Genomic DNA, 21,130 nt, shown 5'->3' on the forward strand with positions numbered 1-21,130 from the left:
CGGCAAACTCTGGAGTGATCCAGTGGACCTTCTGGACCTAAACTGTCAACCCTCCCCCTCCCCTTGCTCAGGGGTCTTATTCGACTTGGGCATCACCTGGGCCAATTCTTAAAGAAAACCCAGGTGTGGCAGGAGGTCTGGATAGTACAGTGGGGCTCGGTGCTTTTGCTACACTGGCTGAGTTTTTCACTCAACTGGTCTGGTTGCGAGGGTCAGGTGGGCAGTGCTTCTCTGAGGAACCCCCAGTGGTGAGCGGAGCAAAGGAGCCGCTTGAAGAAGCACATGGAGGAGCTGAACTTGCATAAGAAAGGAAAGGCCCAAGAAGCCACAGGGTCCTAGGCAAAGAGAGACGACCACCAAGGTTTGGTTATTGAATATGTATTTTTTACTGAAAAATCATTCATAAATTAACATACAAAAATGTACAAACACATGAGTAAATAATGTAATGACAAAGGACTATCTTTGTGAAAAGTGTTTTTTAAAACATCTTTAGATTTCAGTGCAAAAATGTACCCCTGGCACCTCTTAAAACATAAGAGCAAGCTCAAAAAAACGTAGTGATGGGAATAAGCTAGCTACGTTTGATGTCATTGTCAATGGTGAGTGGATACAATCAATACATGTGGCTGTTGCTCAGCTATTAATGTCTGCGATAGAGGAGCTCTAACTAGAGTCCCTGTAATGTCAAAATGAATATTTTTGCAAAGAACACCCTCCCCCACCCCCAAAAAGAAACACACAGAGTGTGAAAGGAAAACCTTTCCCTGTACTCAATAATCAAAGACAAGAATGATGTAAGGGGTCACCCATCAGTAGCCTTAAATAATTTCAGCTGCCAAAATATGCGCAAGGTCACATTTGGTTCTTATTGTTCCTTTTCTTTTTTGACATGAGAATTTCACACCATTAATAGCACTCAGGCCTGGCTCTATGTTTTTAACATTTTAGTTTCCCACACAATACTCAACGTGGTGGATAAATGACTAACAGCACACAGTAAGAGTTCACACTAATAATACAAACTCACACATGATTGCAAGATAATTTAAGTGACCCCACTTCATGAGACCTTTCCTTTTTGTCCTCAATCCAGCATTTTCTTTAAGTCAGGTGTCAGCCTTTTGCCAACATTTGGTTCCTGGCTGTAACTATATTAATGAAAAAAGCTTCAAAGAAGACCACTTTAGAACACTGCCACCTACCAAGCAGTCTGTCCTGGCCAATTCTGCCGAATGGCATCCTAGTTTTGTCACACTGAAAGCAGCGCGGCCTTCAGTGACGAAGGAGGGAAGAGGAATGAGAAGGGTGAGGAGCCAAGGCCAGCACAGAGGTCTCGGGGAGGGGGCTGGGGTGTGTGAGAGGGGAAAGTAGTCTTTATTGCTATATGCACCATCCATCAAAGGAAAACCCAATGAACTTCTGTGTGTAATGTTCCCTCGTGAAGGTCTTTTAAAGCATGAAATTCTCAAATTCTTTTAAAACATATGATACAACTTACCAGCATTTTCAAGGGCAGCAGCCTGCTCTCTCATACGAGCCGATAAGAACAATTGATTTTCTAAATACCACTCTATTCTTCAAAAGAAGAAAAACATGAACAAAAGCAAGGCCTGGCCAATCACTCCCACAGCTTGTGGGGATCATACGTCCATGGAACCAACACATGCAATGGAGAAAACCCCAACCCACACGTGTATACAAATATACCCCTACACACACATCCATGTAAACCATGAAATTAAGGAAGTTGAAGGCAAACAAGGCAATTAAAAAAAATATGAAGTACTCTTTAGAAAGTACTCCCAATCACGATATATAAATATGTTTTATGGAAAGGGAGGGGGAAAACTGGCATTTTTCAAAATTCTACAGAAGTCAATGGGGACTAAGAATTGAGGGATCTGGCTCAGGGCAAAAACAGGGAGGCACAAATTCAAATGCAATTTAGAATCTGACTTCCAAAAGCACATGGGGTGTGAACAGACCACGTGGCTCCTGCACCCTAGCTTTGCTAGTCTAATTTAAAGCTCTGATTTGGTCTAACCTGGATCCCAGCTGACCCACGACACACAAGTGCCACTGCTCCTGCCTGAGTTCTTCATCATTCAATTCCTTGTTAGTTCTATGTACTAGTTAATAATGTTGACAAGGAATCTTTCCAGAAATCAGAAAAGGAAATATTCAGAGGGATCACTAGTTAGTCGCTAGTTGGTAATTTAGGCACAGATTTCAGAATTTGTGGCCGTGTTCCACAAGAGGGAGAAAAAAAATTTTAAGAGATGCGGGGGGGGGGGGGGGGGGAGGCCGAGAGACACCATGCTTCCTCTCTCTTGATGATGGTGAAAGGACGAAACAAAGTGCAGGGACCCATGGGTGGGCGTGTGCCTGGAGAGCGCCCCCCCCCCCCCCCCCCCCGCCCTCCGAAGGGCTTGCTTTGAGCAGAGGGAGCGCCTGCTGTAAAACAGGAACCTCCTGTTTAGCAAAAGATTGGGAAGAGCATGTCCGTGCCCAACAGGGGAGGGAATCCAGAGCAAAAGTCAAGAGCAAGACCTTGGGAGAAGGGGCTGGGCGGGGGCAGAAGTAGGTGCCAGTGACAAAGACTGGACTGTTTTGTTCTTTTGTGACGTGCCCTAAATCCACTCCCTTCCAAGCTGACAGCAATTTGGGAGATATATTCTTCTACAGCATTTTAACTGAGTTCCTGCATTTGCCAACCAAATAAGTGATCTTATAAGATAAATCCTCAGTTTGAATCAAAGCCAGCTATAAAATTAAATTTAAAAAAGGCATTTTACATGGCTTATTTACAATTATACTTCTTCAAGAAGTGATTGTTACATGTCTATTTATCTTCCCCAATCCCTCCCCTCTACCCTCAATCCCCACCCAAAGCAGGTAATTTAAAAAAAAAATGAAACTAAGAGAACACCAGAGATGATGGTGTGCGGAGTTTCATTTGCTCTTCCTAAAACACAGCTGCCCTGTGGTGTTGCCTCTTTGCTCTGAAGGCCAAGAAGCTCCAAAGGCCATTCGTAGGGCAGGCTCTGGGGCAGGTCCACGGCGGATCACAGTTCCGGTTCTGGAGATTGTGGCTAAGATGGGACGCTGGGGAGGAGACAGGGAGAAGAGCAGCAGGACAGACGTCTGTCTTGTGAAAATAGAAAGCAGTCCTGATGAAAGGAGTTCCCGAGCGGACTCCCTCGATCCCAGCGGGTCCAAACAGCGAAGGCGTTTTGTGCGTGTACTCTGTTCACAGTTTTCCTTGAACCCTGTGATCCTTCATTAGACACCGTTTTTCTAATTCCCATCCCGTGTGGAGCCCCAAGACATGTCCACACATCAGGCTGCTTTTTTGGTGGTGGTAGGTAAAGCAACACACATTCCCTCCTCATTCAATACTCAGTCACCTGAGCCAGCTCAGGTGTCAAGTTGACAGTAATGTTTTTATACAAGGCGTCATATGTGATGTTTGCAAAGTAGTTCAAGTTGTTGAGGCCGTCCAGCCCTTGCCGCTCTTTGGACCTCCTCAGCAGAGCATACCTGTTGATGCAGAGAACAGAGGTGGCTCTGAGAGGGGTCCGACCCCCTCAGGACAGACGATGGAGCAGGGCAGCCCACAGGGGAGGACACATGGCGGGTGACCGGCCATTCAGCTACTCCACGCCAGATGCTCTTATTATTAGAAACACCTCCTGTTTCATGCCAGGTGCTTTATTACAGATTTCATTTAAGGCACCCACCCCTTAACAAAGGAGGAAACCAAGGCTCATGATGTTAAATGATGTGCCCAAGGTCACAGAATGAGGAAGCGGGAGGTGAGATACTAATACATCAGATGGGGAAGTTCAGAGTCTATATTCAGGGCCCTGTAATTCCCATGAAGACAGAGTTCATGCGATCAGAATTGGCTCTCCAGAGCCCATCCTCCCCCATGAACAAAGACAGAGAGCTGCCCTTGAAAATGCAGAGATGTCACTCCGTCCACACGCCCCAAGAGTCCAACCTAGGATTTACGTGTTGAAAGCAGAGAGGTGTTAAAGCAACTGCAACCACACAGACAGAAGCTCAGAGCCACCCCTCCAGACCAGAGTTTGCAGGGAGGTGCCAACTCTGCTCTGTCACATCAGTGCAAGTCCAAGACCTTTACCCGAGTGACTCTGCCCCAACTCTCTGCAGCTACAGAGGAGACTGTAAAGCTTACGATGTAGAATGAGTGACTCTCTTAAAGGATCTTACAATCAATAGTCTGACTTCACCCTCAAACGCTGGCCTCACAGTTAAAGTATATTTGGGACCTATAATCAGCTGTCAGAACAGGACCTGGGAGAGAGGCTGGGGAGTCAGACGAGGGGCTGCTATATGCCCTGGGGCACCTGGAAATGCAAAGCCGAGGAGAGTCATAAGAGGAATGAGTAAAAGGCACCAACCTTCCAAGAAATTGGACTTCTCCTCGATGGTGATGAGGAATGGACTTGTACTTCCCTGTGTCACCTTCCGGCCGGCTCACAGAATAGCCTGCATTCTGTACTCTGCCCAAGACAAAGAGAATGGGCATTTAGATAAGTGATCAAGTCCTAGAGGTGACCTAGGCCGAGGCTGAGAAACCCAAGTTGAACAACAGAACTTTCTCTGCATCTAAATATTCAAATTACCTATACTCTCTGGATAAGTTCATGGTTTTATAAAAGAAATCTACAAAAAAGTTTTGAAAAAATGAAATAAATTCAAAATGAAGTTCAAAATTCTTGAGGGTAAGGTTGACACGGGTCCTGGGTAGTAGGTCCAACAGTGATGTCCCTGGCAGACAAGTGCACACCCACTCCCTCTTGCCAGCTCACTGGGGTCCTATCAGACACCTTTCTCATGGGTGGAAAGAACCTTTCCCTTCCACAAGCTCCCACAAAGCAAGTCAGCAAAGTCAGAGTTGCTATGGGTTTTCTCTGCTTAGGTCTAAATTATGTCTCCGCTCACCTCCCCCATCACTACGGAGATGAACAAATTTACATGACAAACTCTCGATGTAAAACTTTATGGAAAGTCACCGCGAGGGAGGCAGAATTTAGAGAAGGTGTTCAGGATATTATCCTGACATAAAGATAAGATTTCCCAAGCTGGGTTTACTGGAAACATTAAGTTTAAAGGACTATTAAAGGACTCTAAGAAATCATTAATAGACTTTGTCTTGTATGGAAAATTTACGGTCATTTTCATATTATTTCAATATCCTCCTTACTCCAAATTATACTCTCATTTGATAAGTATACATTAATGCCTACTGTGTGCCTGGAATTGTGCAGGGTGCTGGGGAACGAACCAACCACAGTTCCTGCACAGAAACTGCCCCCGCTCCCCTGAGCTGGGGGTGGGGGGAGAGAAAGAAAAAAAGAGAGAGAGGAGAATTATGATAGATGTTCTGGGAGAGATCAACTGGATTTAAGGACCAGCCAAACCAGTTAAGTGTATGGAAAAGCTCTTCATCCTCCCTAGGTTCCTAAGAAACTCAAATTAAAAGGATGAGATGCCATTTTTACCTAGTAGATTGAGCAAGAATTGTCCGGAGCTGCTTTGTCCAGTGTAGTAGCCATGAGCCACTTGTGGCTACTTAAAGGCTAAAATGTGGCCAAAATTTAAAAGGTCGTTTATCTCCATTGTTGGCAGTGGTGTAAGAAAATGGGCACCACTGACTAAAATCTTTTTGAAAGAAAATTTGGCAATAATTATAAAAATTTAAAGTGCATTTACTTCTTAACTCTGTAATTCCACAACTAGGGATTTAATGGAAAGAAATAGTTGCACATGTGAACAAAGGATGTTCAAAATCGTAAACAACAGGAGAGCATTAAAATAAATTACTGTGGCCTGGCCAGTGTGGCTCAGTGATTAAGCATCGACATATGAACCAGGAGGTCTTGGTTGATTCCGTGTCAGGGCACATGCCTAGGTTGCAGGTTCGATCCCCAGTGTGGGGTGTGCAGGAGGCAGCGGATCAATGATTTTCTCTCATCAGTGATGTTTCTATCTCTCTCCCCCTTTCTTCCTCTCTGAAATCAATAAAAATATATTTTAAAAAAATAAATTACTGTGTACTGGTACTGCATAAAGGAATACTATGCGATTATTAAAATAATGAAGTGGTACTCACTATATGAACGTGGTGGGAGGGGAGAAGGGATGTGTCAGAGTTGCTTACATATGAATAGGAAGAAGCAGAAAGAAACTGTTAAAATGGCTACTTCCTGGGAATGAAACAGGATGGCAAAGGGAAGTAAGACTTACACGCTTTGGTTTATGTGCTTTTGTATCCCATGAATTCTTACCAACAAATATTACTTTGTTAATAACAGCCAACAGATACTTTCTTTTTTAAAGCCAACCTAAAAGTAAACAGAGGTGGCAATTCTTTTGCTTATTCATGCCTTATTAAATTACTACACCAGTCAGAACTGTTCACACAAACTTGTATAACACAAGCCTTGACTGATAGCACAGATAAATCTGTGCACATCACTAACATTCAACCTCTGGCTTGGGGAGGTTTCAGTGAAATGTGCTATGAGTGGAAAACACACACCAGATTTTGAAGATTTAGTAAGAAACAAGGAATGTAAAGTATTTCATTAACATTTTATATTGATTACATGTTGAAATATTATTATTTGGATACACTGTGATAAATACATTGCTAGCATATTTTATTTCCATACTAAAATTAATCTGACCTCTTTTTCTTTCTTAACCATTGGGAATGTGGCTGCTGGAACATTTTTAGATTGCATACATGGCTCGCATTCTATTCGTACTGGACAGCACTGGCCTGGAGAGCCTAAAGGAGCATTGCTGGAAGACACGGGAAGAAGGGCCGTACCTGTTCCACAGGTCGTCGTCTTCTCCACCCCAACCCCAGAAAGCATTAGGGAAGCCATTGATTTTCCGAAATTGTTCCACTGTTAAGCCACTCACTCCGCCGAAGAACTCAGTATAAGGAAGCCTAAAAGGAGATGTAGAGCATCAATCACCTGTGCACGAAAGGTGATTTCTTCCCCCTAGAACAGGCCATCTCGCTGGAAAACTGTCTACAGTACCTCTCTGTGCTACTGCCCTGAACTATCCGAAATTGTTTCCTCTCGCTGAGATGCATCAACGTGAGTAGCTCATTGAACATTTTTCATACCAGCTTTTCTGAGACATAATTGACAAGCCATATAACTCACCCATTTCAAGAGCATAATTCAAAGACGTTTAGTATATTCACAGAGTTGAGCAACCATGCCCACAGTCAATTTTTTTTTAAAAATATATTTTATTGATTTTTTACAGAGAGGAAGAGAGAGGGATAGAGAGTTAGAAACATCGATGAGAGAGAAACATCAATCAGCTGCCTCCTGCACACCTCCTACTGGGGATGTGCCCGCAACCAAGGTACATGCCCTTGACCGGAATCGAACCTGGGACCTTTCAGTCCGCAGGCCGACGCTCTATCCACTGAGCCAAACCAGTCAGGGCCACAGTCAATTTTAATACATTTTATTACCCCCCAAAAGAAGCCTTGTATCTATTAGCAGGTACTCTACATTTCCCCCCATTCCCTCATGCAACCACTATTCTCCTTTCTGTTTCTATAGATTTGCCCATTCTGGACATTTCATATAAGTGAAATCATATAATATGTTGTCTTCTGTAACTAGTTTCTTTCACTTAGCATGTTTTCATCCATGTTGTTGCATCTAGCAGTACTTTATTCCTTTATACTGACAAACAGTATTCCACTGTGTGGATCTACTATGTTTCGTTTATCCATTCATCAGTTGATGGGCATTTGGGTTGAAGCTAATTGGATTTGCCATCTTTGCATCTCTCATCATCCTTTCAGATTTAACTTCTTTTTGTTTTTTCCATTAATTTATTTTATTTTATTGTTTAAGGTATTACAAATAGTAGTACATATGTCTCCTTTTTCCCCCCATTGACCTCCCCCTGGCCTCCCCTACACCCTGGCACTTGCCCTCACCTCCCCCGCACAGTGTCTTGTGTCCATTGGTTATGCTTATATGCATGCATACAAGTCCTTCGGTTGATCTCTTACCACCCCCCCCAACCCTCCCCTGCCTTCCCGCTGAAGTTTGACAGTCTGTTCGATGCTTCTTTGCCTCTGTATCTATTTTTGTTCACCAGTTTATAATGTTCTTTATATTCCACAAATGAGTGAGATCATGTGGTACAGATTTAACTTCTTTAATTAAGAGGAAATGATACTCACAGATACATATACTTATCCAATTTAGTTGCAAAATGCCTTGGCATCTGTCCACATCCATAGTAGTTACGATCACTTTCAGGTATGTGATCCACATCATGAAAAATAAGACAGTCCCAGTCCAAGTCCTTCATTGCTTCTTGAAAGCCGACATTGAAAAGCATGGCTCGATTGAAGGGCTGGGTGCCAACCTAAAAGGAGCAGAACTTTATTTTTAAAAGGACACTTGAAGCAAAGTCGCTGCTGCCTCCGTCCTGCCTAAAGGAAAGTGTACTGAAACCCACTGGGAAAGATTGCTGGGCCGGAAGTGAGACAGGCCCAGCACCCCCACCACTGACTCACCTGACCGCCAGCCTCCGTTTCCTCAGAAATAAAAGGGGTGGGAATGATAAACCCGAGCTGCTCTCTTCAAGGCTGTGGTGGACAGCGCTTAGATTACCCAGCCCATAAAGGAAGGAAGAACACTCTGCCCTTTTACTTACAGCTCCTTATCATAAGGGGAATTTCCTGGAGCCTGAAGACACCACCCAAAGCAACTCTAGCAAAACCGCCACACAAGAGGCCTTTGTTCAAGGGTAAACAAAGCTCCACCCTGGACGCAAATCTGTGGTCCTGACTGAGCAACATTTCACAGAGGAGCAAAGAATTGCTCTCTGTTCCCCTTCCCAGCTCAGGGTGACTCAGTCACAAGATTTCCGTTTTACCAGCTCTTCACACCGAAGATGGATTGATTAGCTTGAAGCACTCTAACTGCTGCCTCAGAAGAGAAAGGAGAGGAGAGAAAGGACCGACCACTCACTTGCTCAATGACATAAAATGCAAACCGCAGGCGCTGGCGCTGAAGCATGGGAATCAGGTGTCTGAGCAGGACTGGGAGGTGCTCGTGGCGGTTCCGGAAGGGGATAAGGATTGCCACCTAGAGTGGGTCACAGCGAAAAGAAAGAGGCCGTCCTGTTAGTCCCCTCAACTTCAGCAGAATCAGTGACCAGCTCTTGGGGAGTCGGGCTGGAGGCTGCCTTGTCCTCAACTTCCTTTAAAGGAAGAACTACTTTGGCAAGTCAAACCTTTGGAGTAAATGGACCTTGTTCTTACATGTGCCATACTGTACACATGGTGGGCCTGCTGAATGGAGTCATTCTAGACCACAGCCCAGAGGAAGACACACATCCTACATGGTGACCCAGTACGCGGATATATCCATAGATATATAAACATTACAACTAAAATACGCTTCACAAAAGAATACGTCCCCTTACAACGTGCAAGGCACTATAACATAGATAGATTTATTTAATGATGGTCATTACACTGATTTTACATTCTAGCAACGGGCTGGAAACACTGATCTGTTCCAGACCCTCCTGGGTCACTGCTGCACCCAGCCGTCTCCCAGGGCTGGCATAGAACAAGTACTTCAAAATTCTCAGTGTCTGGCGAGCTACCTCCAGTTTTTACTCCACTAAACTTATAGTAACAATGGCGAATGGGGCAGGAAGCACTGAATTTGTGAAGATGGCCTCTGTAAATGTGTCCTAAGAGACCTACCAACCCTCCCCGCTGCTTAGCCAATAGTCCTTTAAGGAGACAAAAGAGTCCTGCTCAGTCACCAGAACAATGTAAATTTCTGGCTATACAAAAGTCCTTAGGGAAAACCCACTTCTCCAACGTATTTCCATCACATGCAAATACTTCTCACTGGGCAGCAGGAAGCAAATTACAAAATGTCCTGGTGAGTGAACCCCATGGTGATCTGAAACAATGGCAGGTCTGAGCACTTCAGGTCTGACTCCACACCCTACCTTCCATCGGGGCACGCAATCGGAAGGTGCCCAGTGACCTCCGAGCTTGATGGCAGGGTCTTTGGAGAAGAGTTCATGAATGGTATCCATTCCAATTTCACTCATGTTTATGTCTATTGGGCCCTCTGAACAGAGAGAGAAAAAAAAAATTAAGGCCATAAAATGGTAGATTCTTTCCCCTATGTCCAGGGTTTTACTCTCTGGAGAAGGTCAATGCTTTTTCAGCTAATTGTGTTTCTAATAGGAGTGGGAGTCCCTTCCTCGGCTTTCCAACTCATTGCATTTCAGGTCGTCACTATTACTGCAGCCAAACCAAGACGTAGAGTTCTGCTTCAGCCCAGGGTGTAGCGAGAAGTTAAACCCAAGTAAGACAGCAACTGAACTTCTCAAAGAGGAAGGAGAAAAGCAGCTGAGTTTGGAGCCATCTCTGTGTGCTCCCGAGGCAAGTGCAGACACATTGTCCCAATTCATTCACCAGTGACCCTGACTGGTCATGCCCAAACTCAGAACACCCATCTCTAATGTAAGTTAAGATGCGGAATTGTCCAAGATACAGAAAAGGTGTAATGCTTTGTTGTCATTGCTTTAGAGTAAGCCTGGGATTTCAAGAAAAAAAGAGCCAATAATTTTTTAAACCAACACTTTGTTAAGAAAATAACTTCTCTCATATCAAACAAGCTATAATCAGTGTAAGATTCATAATAAAAGACATCCTATCAGGCCCCAAGTTACAACGAGGGTGCGTGTGCAAAGGGCAGAGGGAACAATGTAGAAATGGCACTCAGAACACGGGCACCCTTGCAGGGGGGTTAAGGAAGAGTCGGGGCACAAGTAAGTTTCACAGTCCCTGTTTCCAATGCCAGGGGGATGTTTATGTTTTCTACGCAGGGAGACGCATACAGAGAACAAGAGCAGCCTCCCTCTTATTTTAATCAAATAAAAAGACAGCAGTTTCAAAAGTGGAGGAAGATAAGCGAGAGCTCTACTCACTCATGGAAGGGAGCCTTTCGGGACAGGTATGGTTTGCAAAGTAGGTGAAGTCTTCAGGAAGAAAAGTTGTGGTTTGTAGGAAGGTCTCACTGTGGTTCAAGTCAAGAGGGTAATCTAGAAAGGTAAGAAAAAAAGGCAACTCAGACTGGTACGTACATGTGATCAATTCTGCAATTCTCAGATGTTTACCAAAGAATTTTTTTTCTTAGACATCATTTTTTGTGAAGCAGGATTCTGGACTAACTCTTCACTGCAGCTATAAATTTGAACCCATCAATAAAAATGTTAACCAGATGACACCATTTTAACCACTGTTTCTATTCTGATTGATATCACAGCTTTATATGCACTCAGATTACTGTCAAATTACTCCACAATGTAATTATAAAAACAGCACACACACCCTGTACCTTATTCTCTAAAGCAGGAGTGAGGAACCTTTTTTCTGCCAAAGGCCATTTGGGTATTTATCACATCATCCACAGGCCAGACAAAATTATCAACTTAAAAATTAGCCTGCTATATTTGGTTAAACATTTAATAAACTCACCCCTAATGCCTTGGCAGGGTCAGACCAAATGATTTCGGGCAAGACATTCCCCACCCCTGCTCTAAAGGAACTACTCTCACTTCTGTTAGCCAACTATTTTACTAGTTACCTCCTTTCGCTTACACAGTTCATTGTGATGCTTCTGTTTTAGGTCTGACCTGCTGACTTCCCACTATGGGGACAGGATTTCCCTCCCTTTCTTCCCCTGCCCCACCACACACATGCCATTCCCATCCTCCAGTCTCCTAACAAACATATATGATAACTGTGGTTATAGATACTATTCATAGCTGAGAAATGTGGAGAGTTATGATTACTTTTCCTTCCTTTCCTGAATTTTTTTTTTTCCTGAGTGACTGTCTTGTTTTTGTGCTTGCCAAGATTTTTTGTTTGTTTGTTTTTGTGAGGGTTTTTTGTTAAGGATATTTTTTTCCATTGATTTTTTTTATTGTATTCATTAAACTTTGTCTCTTTTTAAAATTTTTTTAAATTTTTATTATTATTTTTAATTTCTTTATTGATTAAGGTATTACATATGTGTCCTTATTCGCCCATTACCCCCCACCTCCCATTCATGCCCCCAACCCCCTGTTGTCTGTGTCCATTGATTAGGCTTACATGCATGCATATAAGTCCTTTGGTTGATCTCTCCCCCTTACCCACACCCTCCCCTACCTTCCCTGAGGTTTGACGTTCTGATTGATGTTTCTCTGTCTCTGGATCTATTTTTGTTCATCAGTTTATGTTGTTCATTATATTCCGCAAATGAGTGAGATCATGTGATATTTATCTTTCTCTGCCTGGCTTATTTCACTTAGCATAATGCTCTCCATCTCCATCCATGTTGTTCCAAATGGTAAGAACTCCTTCTTTTTAACTGCAGCGTAGTATTCCATTGTGTAGATGTACCACTGTTGTTGTTTTTTTGTTTTTTTTTAAATATATTTTATTGATTTTTTTTTTTTTTTTTTTTACAGAAAGGAAGGAAGAGGGACAGATAGTCAGAAACATCGATGAGAGAGAAACATCGATCAGCTGCCTCCCGCACACCTCCCACTGGGGATGTGCCCGCAACCAAGTTACATGCCCTTGACCGGAATCGAACCTGGGACCTTTCAGTCCGCAGGCCGACGCTCTATCCACTGAGCCAAACCGGTTTTGGCAGTATCACTGTTTTTTAATCCACTCATCTGCTGATGGGCACTTAGGCTGTTTCCAAATCTTAGCTATGGTGAATTGTGCTGCTATGAACATAGGGGTGCATATATCCTTTCTGATTGGTGTTTCTAGTTTCTTGGGATATATTCCTAGAAGTGGGATCACTGGGTCAAATGGGAGCTCCATTTTTAGTTTTTTGAGGAAACTCCATACTGTTCTCCACAGTGGCTGCACCAGTCTGCATTCCCACCAGCAGTGCAAAAGAGTTCCTTTTTCTCCGCATCCTCACCAACACTTGTCGTTTGTTGATTTGTTGATGATAGCCATTCTAACAGGTGTGAGATGATACCGCATTGTTGTTTTGATTTGCATCTCTCTGATGATTAGTGACTTTGAGCAGCTTTTCATATGTCTCTTGGCCTTCCTTCTGTCTTCTTTTGAAAAGTGTCTATTTAGATCAGTTGCCCACATTTTGATTGGGTTATCTTCTTTTTGTTAAGCTGCATGAGTTCCCTGTAAATGTTGGAGATTAAACCCTTATCGTTGATATCATTGGCAAATATGTTCTCCCATGCAGTGGGCTTTCTTGTTGTTTTATTGATGGTCCCCTTTGCTGTGCAAAAGCTTTTAATTTTGATGTAGTCCCATTTGTTTATTTTCTATTTAGTTTCCATTGCCCCAGGAGCAGTATCAGTGAAGCAATTGCTTCGGCATATGTCAGAGATTTTTCTGGCTGTGGATTCCTCTAGTATTTATATGGTTTCTCATCATATGTTTAAGTCCTTGATCCATTTTGAATTTATTTTTGTGTATGGTGTAAGTTGGTGGTCTAGTTTCATTTTTTGCATGTATCTGTCCAATTTTCCCAACACCATTTATTGAAGAGACTGTCTTGACTCCATTGTATGTTCATGCCTCCTTTGTCAAATATTAATTGAGCATAGTGATTTGGGTCGATTTCTGGGTTCTCTATTCTATTCCATTGATCTATATGTCTGTTCTTGTGCCAGTACCAGGCAGTTTTGAGAACAGTGGCTTTGTAATACAGCTTGAAATCTGGTATTGAAATCCCACCTACTTTGTTCTTCTTTCTCAGCATTGCTGTGGCTATTCGGGGTCTTTTTTTATTCCAGATGAATTTTTGGAGAGTTCTTTCTAGGTCTGTGAAATATGCCATTGGTATTTTAATGGGGAGTGTGTTGAATCTACAGATTGCTTTGGGTAGTATGGACATTTTAATGATGTTGATTCTCCCAATCCATGAACATGGTATGTTCGTCCATCTGTTTACATCTTCCTCTATCTCTTTTTTCAGTGTCCTGTAGTTTTCCACATATAGGTCTTTTACCTCCTTAGTTAAGTTTATTCCTAGGTATCTTAACTTTTTGGTGCGATGGTAAATGGGATTGCTTTTTTAGTCTCTCTTTCTGTAAGTTCACTGTTGGTGTATAGAAATGCCATAGATTTCTTGGCGTTAATTTTGTATCCTGCTACCTTGCCAAATTCATTTATTAAGTCTATTAGTTTTTTGATGGAGTCTTTCGGGTTTTTTATGTACAATATCATGTCATCTGCAAATAAGGACAGCTTTAGTTCTTCTTTTCCAATTTGGATGCCTTTCATTTCTTCTTCTTGTCTAATTGCAATGGCTAATACTTCCAGTACTATGTCGAACAGGAGTGGGGAGAGTAGGCATCCCTGTCTTGTTCCTGTTCTTAGGGGAAATGGTTTTAGTTTTTGCCCAGTGAGTATGATGTTAGCTGTGGGTTTATCATATATAGCTTTTATTATGTTGAGGTATGATCCTTCTATTCCCACCTTGTTGAGAGTTTTCATCAAGAAAGGGTGTTGGATTTTGTCAAATGCTTTTACTGCATCAATTGATATGACTGTGATTTTTATCTCTCAATTTGCTTATGTGATGTATCACGTTTATTGATTTGCAGATATTGTACCATCCTTGCATTCCTGGGATAAATCCTACTTAGTCATGGTGTATGATCTTTCTGATATACTGCTGGATCCGATTTGCTAGAATTTTGTTGAGGATTTTGGCATCTACATTCATGAGGGATATTGGCCTGTAATTCTCCTTCATTGTGTTGTCTTTATCTGGTTTTCGTATTAGGGTGATGCTGGCTTCATAGAAGGAGCTTGTAAGTGTTCCTCTTGAATTTTCTGGAATAGTCTGAGGAGGATAGGTTTTAGTTCTTCCTTGAATGTTTGGTAAAACTCCCCTGTGAAGCCGTCTGGCCCCGGGCTTTAGTTTGCTGGAAGCTTTTTTTTAAAAAAATATATTTTATTGATATTTTACAGAGAGGAAGGGAGAAGGATAGAGAGCTAGAAACATCGATGAGAGAGAAACATCGATCAGCTGCCTCCTGCACACCTCCCACTGGGGATGTGCCCGCAACCAAGGTACATGCCCTTGACCAGAATCGAACCCGGGACCCTTCAGTCCGCAGGCCGACGCTCTATCCACTGAGCCAAACCGGTTTCGGCTGCTGGAAGCTTTTTGATGACTGATTCAATTTCCCCCATAGTTATTGGCCTATTGAGATGTTTAGATTCTTCCTGATTGAGTTTTAGAAGGTTATATTTTTCTAGGAATATGTCCATTTCCTCCAGGTTGTCCAGTTTGTTGGAATAGAGTTGTTCATAATATTTTTTAACAATCCTTGTATTGGGGTCTGTTGTTATTTCACCTCTTTCATTTCTGATTTTGTTTATTTGGGTTCTCTCTCTTTGCTTCTTGGTGAGCCTGGCTAGAGGTTCATCATCTTGTTTATCCTTTTAAAGAACCAGCTCTTGGTTTTGTTGATCTTTCCTATTGTTTTTTTGGTCTCAATGTTGTTTATCTCCGCTCTGATCTTTATTATTTCCTTCCTTCTGCTTACACTGGGCTTTTCCTGTTGCTCTCTTTCTAATTCTTTGAGTTGTAGGGTTAGGTAATTTATTACCATTGTTTCTTATTTTTTGCTGTAGGCTTGTAGCGCTATGAACTTCCCTCTCAAGACTGCTTTCGCTGTGTCCCATAGATTTTGGATTGTTGTGTCTTCATTGTCATTTGTTGCCATGATGTTTTTTATTTCTTCCTTGATCTCTCTGGTAACCCAGTCATTGTTGAATAGCATGCTGTTTAGTCTCCATGTGTTTGATTTCTTTGGATTGTTTTTATTGTAGTTGATTTCCAGTTTTATGCCATTGTGGTCTGAGAAGATGCTTGATATGATTTCTATCTTCTTGAATTTGAAGAGACTTTGCCTATGTCCCAACATATGGTCTATCTTTGAAAATGACCCATGTGCACTTGAGAAGAATGTATATTCTGTGGCTTTCAGTGAAATGTTCTGAAGATGTCAATTAATTCCATCTGGTCTAGTGAGTCATTTAGGATTGATGTTTCTTTGCTGATTTTTTGTTTAGAGGTTTTGTCCAATGGTGATAGTGGGGTATTAAAGTCTCCTACTATGATTGTATTGCTGTCAATCTCTCCTTTGATATCCACCAGGAGTTTTTTTTAATTATTTGGGTGCTCCTGTATTGGGTGCATATATGTTTACCAGAGTTATTTCTTCTTGTTGGATTGCTCCCTTTAGTATTATGAAGTGGCCTTCCTTATCTCTTGTTATGTTCTTCACTTTGAGATCTAATTTGTCAGATATAAGTATTGCTACCCCAGCTCTTTTTTCATTTCCATTCTCCTGAAAAATCTTTTTCTATCCCTTCACCCTCAGTCTGTATGCATCTTTTTTTCTGAGGTGGGTTTCTTGTAGACAGCAGATATATGGGTCATGTTTTCTTATCCAATCTGTTACCCTATGTCTTTTGATTGGGGCATTTAATCCACTTACATTTAAAGTTATTATTGATAGGTACTTATTTGTCGCCATTTTTATTCTTTACTCCTGTGTTCCCTCTTTGCTTCCTATTTCTTTCTTTTTTTTTTTTTTTTTACAGCAGACCCTTTAGCATTTCTTGCATTGCTGGTTTGGTGGTAATAAATTCCCTTAGTCCTTTTTTGTCTGTGAAGCTCCTGATTTCACCTTCAATTTTGATTGATAGCCTTGCTGGGTACAGTATTCTTGGATTCAGACCCTTCCTTTGCATGACTTTGTATATTTCATTCCATTCCCTTTTGGCCTGATGAGTATCTGTTGAGAAATCAGTCGCTAGTCTGATGGGGGTTCCTTTGTAGTTAACTTTCTGTCTCTCTCTGGCCACTTTTAAGATTCTTACTTTGTCGTTGGTGTTTGCCAATTTAATTATAATGTGCCTTGGCGTCGGTCTTTTGGGTTTCATTTTGCTTGGGACTCTGTGAGCTTCTTGGATTTGTGTGGGTTTTTTCTTCCCTATATCAGGGAAATTTTCTGTCATTATTTCTTCAAACAGGTTTTCTATTCCTTGCTCAGTTTCCTCTCCTTCTGGAACCCCTATTATGCGGATGTTGTTTTGTTTTGTGTTGTCCCAAAGTTCCCTTAGGCTCTCCTCCTGCTTTTTAATTTTTTTTTTTTCTAGAAGCTGCTCTACTTGGGTATTTTTTCCTATCTTGTCTTCTAGTTCACTGATGCGGTCCTCAGCTTCTTCTAGTCTACTCTTGATGCTTTCTATTGAGTTCTTTACAGCAGCGATGTCATTTTTCATTTCTTCTTGGTTCTTCTTCATTTCCTCTTGGTTCTTACTCAATTTGTCGAATTTGTCTTCCATTCTTTTCAGCCACCTTATGACCATTTCTCTGAATTCTTTCTCTGACAGGTTGCTTGCTTCCATTTCGTTTACTTCCTTTTCTGGTGATGCCTGCTTTTCTTTCATATGCGGGCTGTTTCTTTATCTCCCCATGCACTCTCTTCTCTGGGTGTCTGGTTATGTAGTTCTCTCTCTCCTTATCCCAGGCGAAATCTGACCTTCCTGTAGTGGAGTGTAGAGCTCCCCCGAATCCGCGTGTTTGTGCCAATTGGGGACCGGTGCTCTGGGGTTCGCAGCTGTTTGGTGGGTGCTGCAGTTGTGGATTTTCAGGCTTCTGATAACATCCACTTTCCCCTTCAAGATGGCACGGTCTCCGCATCCGAACCGGTGGCTCTGGGAGGGAACCCAGCAGCAGTGGGGGCTGCCCGGTCAGGGGAGCCCCGTCCAGCAGTCCCCCACCTTCTCCTGGAGTATAGCTGTCCCTTAATTCACCAACAGACACTCCCCGTGCGACCCTCAGCTGTTCTTTCTATCTGTTCCAGGACAAAGCTCGGGACATGTCTGTCTATTCCGCCATTTTTTCCCCCCAAACTTTGTCTCTTTAAAGCGTGGTCATCAAGGTCCAAACAAATTGGCTGCTTGAAAGAACACAGTCACTACTTGTCCTACGAAGCAGAAACTCCTCCCAGGCCCATGTAAAGGGACATGAGATGATGAAATCAACTATGTCCTTAACACAACAGGAATTTCTGAACTCCATTGATTTTTAGACAGAGTAAAAGGGAGGGGGAAAGAGAGAGAAACATTGATGTGAGAGAGACACATTGATTGGTTGCTGCCCACACGGTTGGACCAGGACCAGGGATTGAGTCTGCAACCATGTATGTGACCTTGACTGGAATCAAACCTGGGACCCTTCAGTCCGAGGGGCAATGTTCTAACCACTGAGCCAAATCAGCTAGGGCTGTTTGCCAAGTTTTATCGTAGACCAATGACTGGCTCAACACCATGCCCTAGTAGAGCCTTTATCACTGCATTCACAGGTATCAGGTATTCTCTCCATTTCATGGCTCAAAGAAGGTCCAGTGCCTCTGACCCACTCCAATTTGGACTGGCTTTTCTCTGTGCCTGACGTACAGATGCTATCCTGGGATCTCCCTCCCTCAATGTCCTGGAGAGTCCTTTCATCGCTTTACAGAATTGCTCCTCATTTTCCCCAAGTTCAATTTCTCCCTTTTTCTCGCTTAATGGAGCACATCCTCAAAGCAGCTCTTACGAAGGGAAAATGGGAAGTGATTTTGAAACCTGTACATCTGATTGTTTTTATTCTTCCTCCCTTGACTTATCGGTTGGTTGGGCTTATAGAATTCTGGGCTGGAAATAATTTTCCTTTAGAATTGTGAAGGTGCTGTCCCATTACTTTCTAGATTCCACTGTGTCTGCTAAGTCCAAAGCCATTCCAATCCCAGATTTTTGTCAAGGTGACCAGTAATGTCTTTCTGGAAGTGTAAAGAACTTTCTCTTTGTTCAGAAAATGTCACAGTGGTGTGCCTTGCTAGGGGATCTATTCTTAGCCATTGTGTTGACCATACCTAGCTATTTTGCTACTCTACAAATTTTCTCAATTTTACCCAGCCCTACTTTTAATGATCATTTCTGCTACTATATTTTTTATTTCAGAGTCCTTTTTATTTTCTGAATGTTCATTTCATATTATATATTCTTGTTTCATGTTTGATATCCTTTTTTCTCTTACCCTTGAGAATATAAATTATTGGTTTTAATATTCTTCTCCCAGAATAGTCTGTTTCTTCTAATTTGCTGCTTCTTGTCTGTTTTGATCCCTAGCACAACCATCCTCGGTCATCTGCTGATATTTGAGTGGGGCACTAATTAGCTAACTGAAAGGGTGTGAACCAAGGTTCTTCATGATAGGGTATTCTAGCCAGAAGTTTGGTTTAGAAACTTCCAGCATCAGTATCGTTGGGTCTTTCCTCTTGGTCCCGTCACATTCCCCATAGAAGTCTATTCTAATCTCCTGCCAGAATTGCAGTCCTGGCTATAAGCATCCTGGAACTAAGGACACTAAGTTGAGATGACCCAAGTTGATGGACCCTCTGTTTTACCATCTTTGAATGTTAACAAGTCTCCAATTCTTTGCCAAGATGGGGAAAGGGATCTGGGCCTCTGATTGCTTTTCAAACAGCTTTCAACCAAAGTTATCTAAGTTGCCACCTTTATATATTTTTTAAATATATTTTTGTTGATTTCATAGAGGAAGGGAGAGAGATAGAAACATCAATGATAAGAGAGAATCACTGATTAGCTGTCTCCTGCACACCCCCCACTGGGCTTGAGCCCACAACCTGGGCAGGTCCCCTGACCGGGAATCAAACCATGACCTTCTGGTTCACAGGTCAACACTCAACCACTGAGACACACTGGCCAAGTGCCACCTTTATTTTTATCTCCAAAAGTACTTGATATTGTGCATTCCTGAGTTTCTAGAAGATTCTGGGGTATAAACTGAGGTGGTTGATGACTTTCCTTGCTGCCACATTAGCAGTCAGGTTTTTTTTGGGGGGGGTCTATTAAATCCTTTTATATGTTTTCCAACTTCCAAAAATTTTTGCTGTGGTCTGCTTTCTTGTTCTCTTCATTCTTAAGGGTTTATAACATTATGTATGCATACACACATGCAGCATGCACACACACGCGCGCGCGCGCACACACACACACACACACACACACACTTTTTTACTGTCATTTAGTGGGGTTTTAAGTGTGTGAAGCAGACGCCTTTTTCCTAGGGCAGTGGTTGGCAAACTCATTAGTCAACAGAGCTAAATATCAACAGTACAACGATTGAAATTTCTTTTGAGAGCCAAATTTTTTAAACTTAAACTTCTTCTAACACCCCTTCTTCAAAATAGACTCGCCCAGGCCGTGGTATTTTGTGGAAGAGCCACACTCAAGGGGCCAAAGAGCCGCATGTGGCTCACGAGCCACAGTTTGCCAACCACGGTCCTAGGGGATTCTAAGAAGGAAGCCACTCCAACCTCTTATTTTTTTACAGATAAGGAAACTGAGACACCATATAGACAACTCGTACAAGGAGACTTGGCTAGTACATGACAAAAATCTGACTAAACTCTGGGTCAGAGATCTTTCCATTAGACTGTACTATTTTTTCAGAGTATTAAAATCTTTCTCACCAATCTTTTTGGACTCATACTGATTCTATGAACATTAAAACTTCCTATTCAAATTCACTTTGCAACCTGAAATTCCAGAATCTTCAATTCAAATATTTTTATTTTATTATTTTTTAAATGTTTTTATTGATTTCAGAGAGGAAGGAAGAGGGAGAAATAGAAATATCAATGATGAGAAAGAATCATTGATTGGCCGACTCCTGCACACCCCCTCCCGGGAATTGAGCCCACAACCCAGGCATATGCCCTTACAGGGAATCGAACTGTGACCTCCTGGTTCATAGATTGATGCTCAACCACTGAGCCACACCAGCTGGGCTGAGATATTTTTTAAAAAGCACTATGAGATAGTTTCCAAGAATTAAACTTCTAATATAGTGAATCCTTTAATATAGGCACATGACTGCCTACTCTACAAGTACTCAGAGGACAAAACTCAACGAGAGGCAACTGGGAGAGAATTTTAACAGTCACT

At 42.2% G+C, this 21,130-nt stretch overlaps 1 protein-coding gene across 1 annotated transcript in view; it reads right to left on the minus strand.

Moving 5' to 3' along the window:
• Positions 1–365: 365 nt before the first annotated feature.
• B4GALT5 (beta-1,4-galactosyltransferase 5) overlaps positions 366–21,130 on the minus strand; it is an 89,310-nt gene continuing 68,545 nt past the window's right edge. The window contains exons 3-9 of the mRNA XM_080682974.1: positions 11,047–11,160; positions 10,057–10,181; positions 9,057–9,173; positions 8,261–8,448; positions 6,869–6,991; positions 4,431–4,532; positions 366–3,543 (exon numbers count right to left, since the gene is read on the minus strand). Of these exons, the coding sequence (XP_080539100.1) occupies positions 3,396–3,543; positions 4,431–4,532; positions 6,869–6,991; positions 8,261–8,448; positions 9,057–9,173; positions 10,057–10,181; positions 11,047–11,160 (917 nt within the window). The 3' untranslated portion in view covers positions 366–3,395. The remainder of the gene's footprint in view (positions 3,544–4,430; positions 4,533–6,868; positions 6,992–8,260; positions 8,449–9,056; positions 9,174–10,056; positions 10,182–11,046; positions 11,161–21,130) is intronic.

Source organism: Plecotus auritus, assembly GCF_963455305.1.
Source record: "Plecotus auritus genome assembly, chromosome: 8".
NCBI lineage: Eukaryota > Metazoa > Chordata > Mammalia > Chiroptera > Vespertilionidae > Plecotus > Plecotus auritus.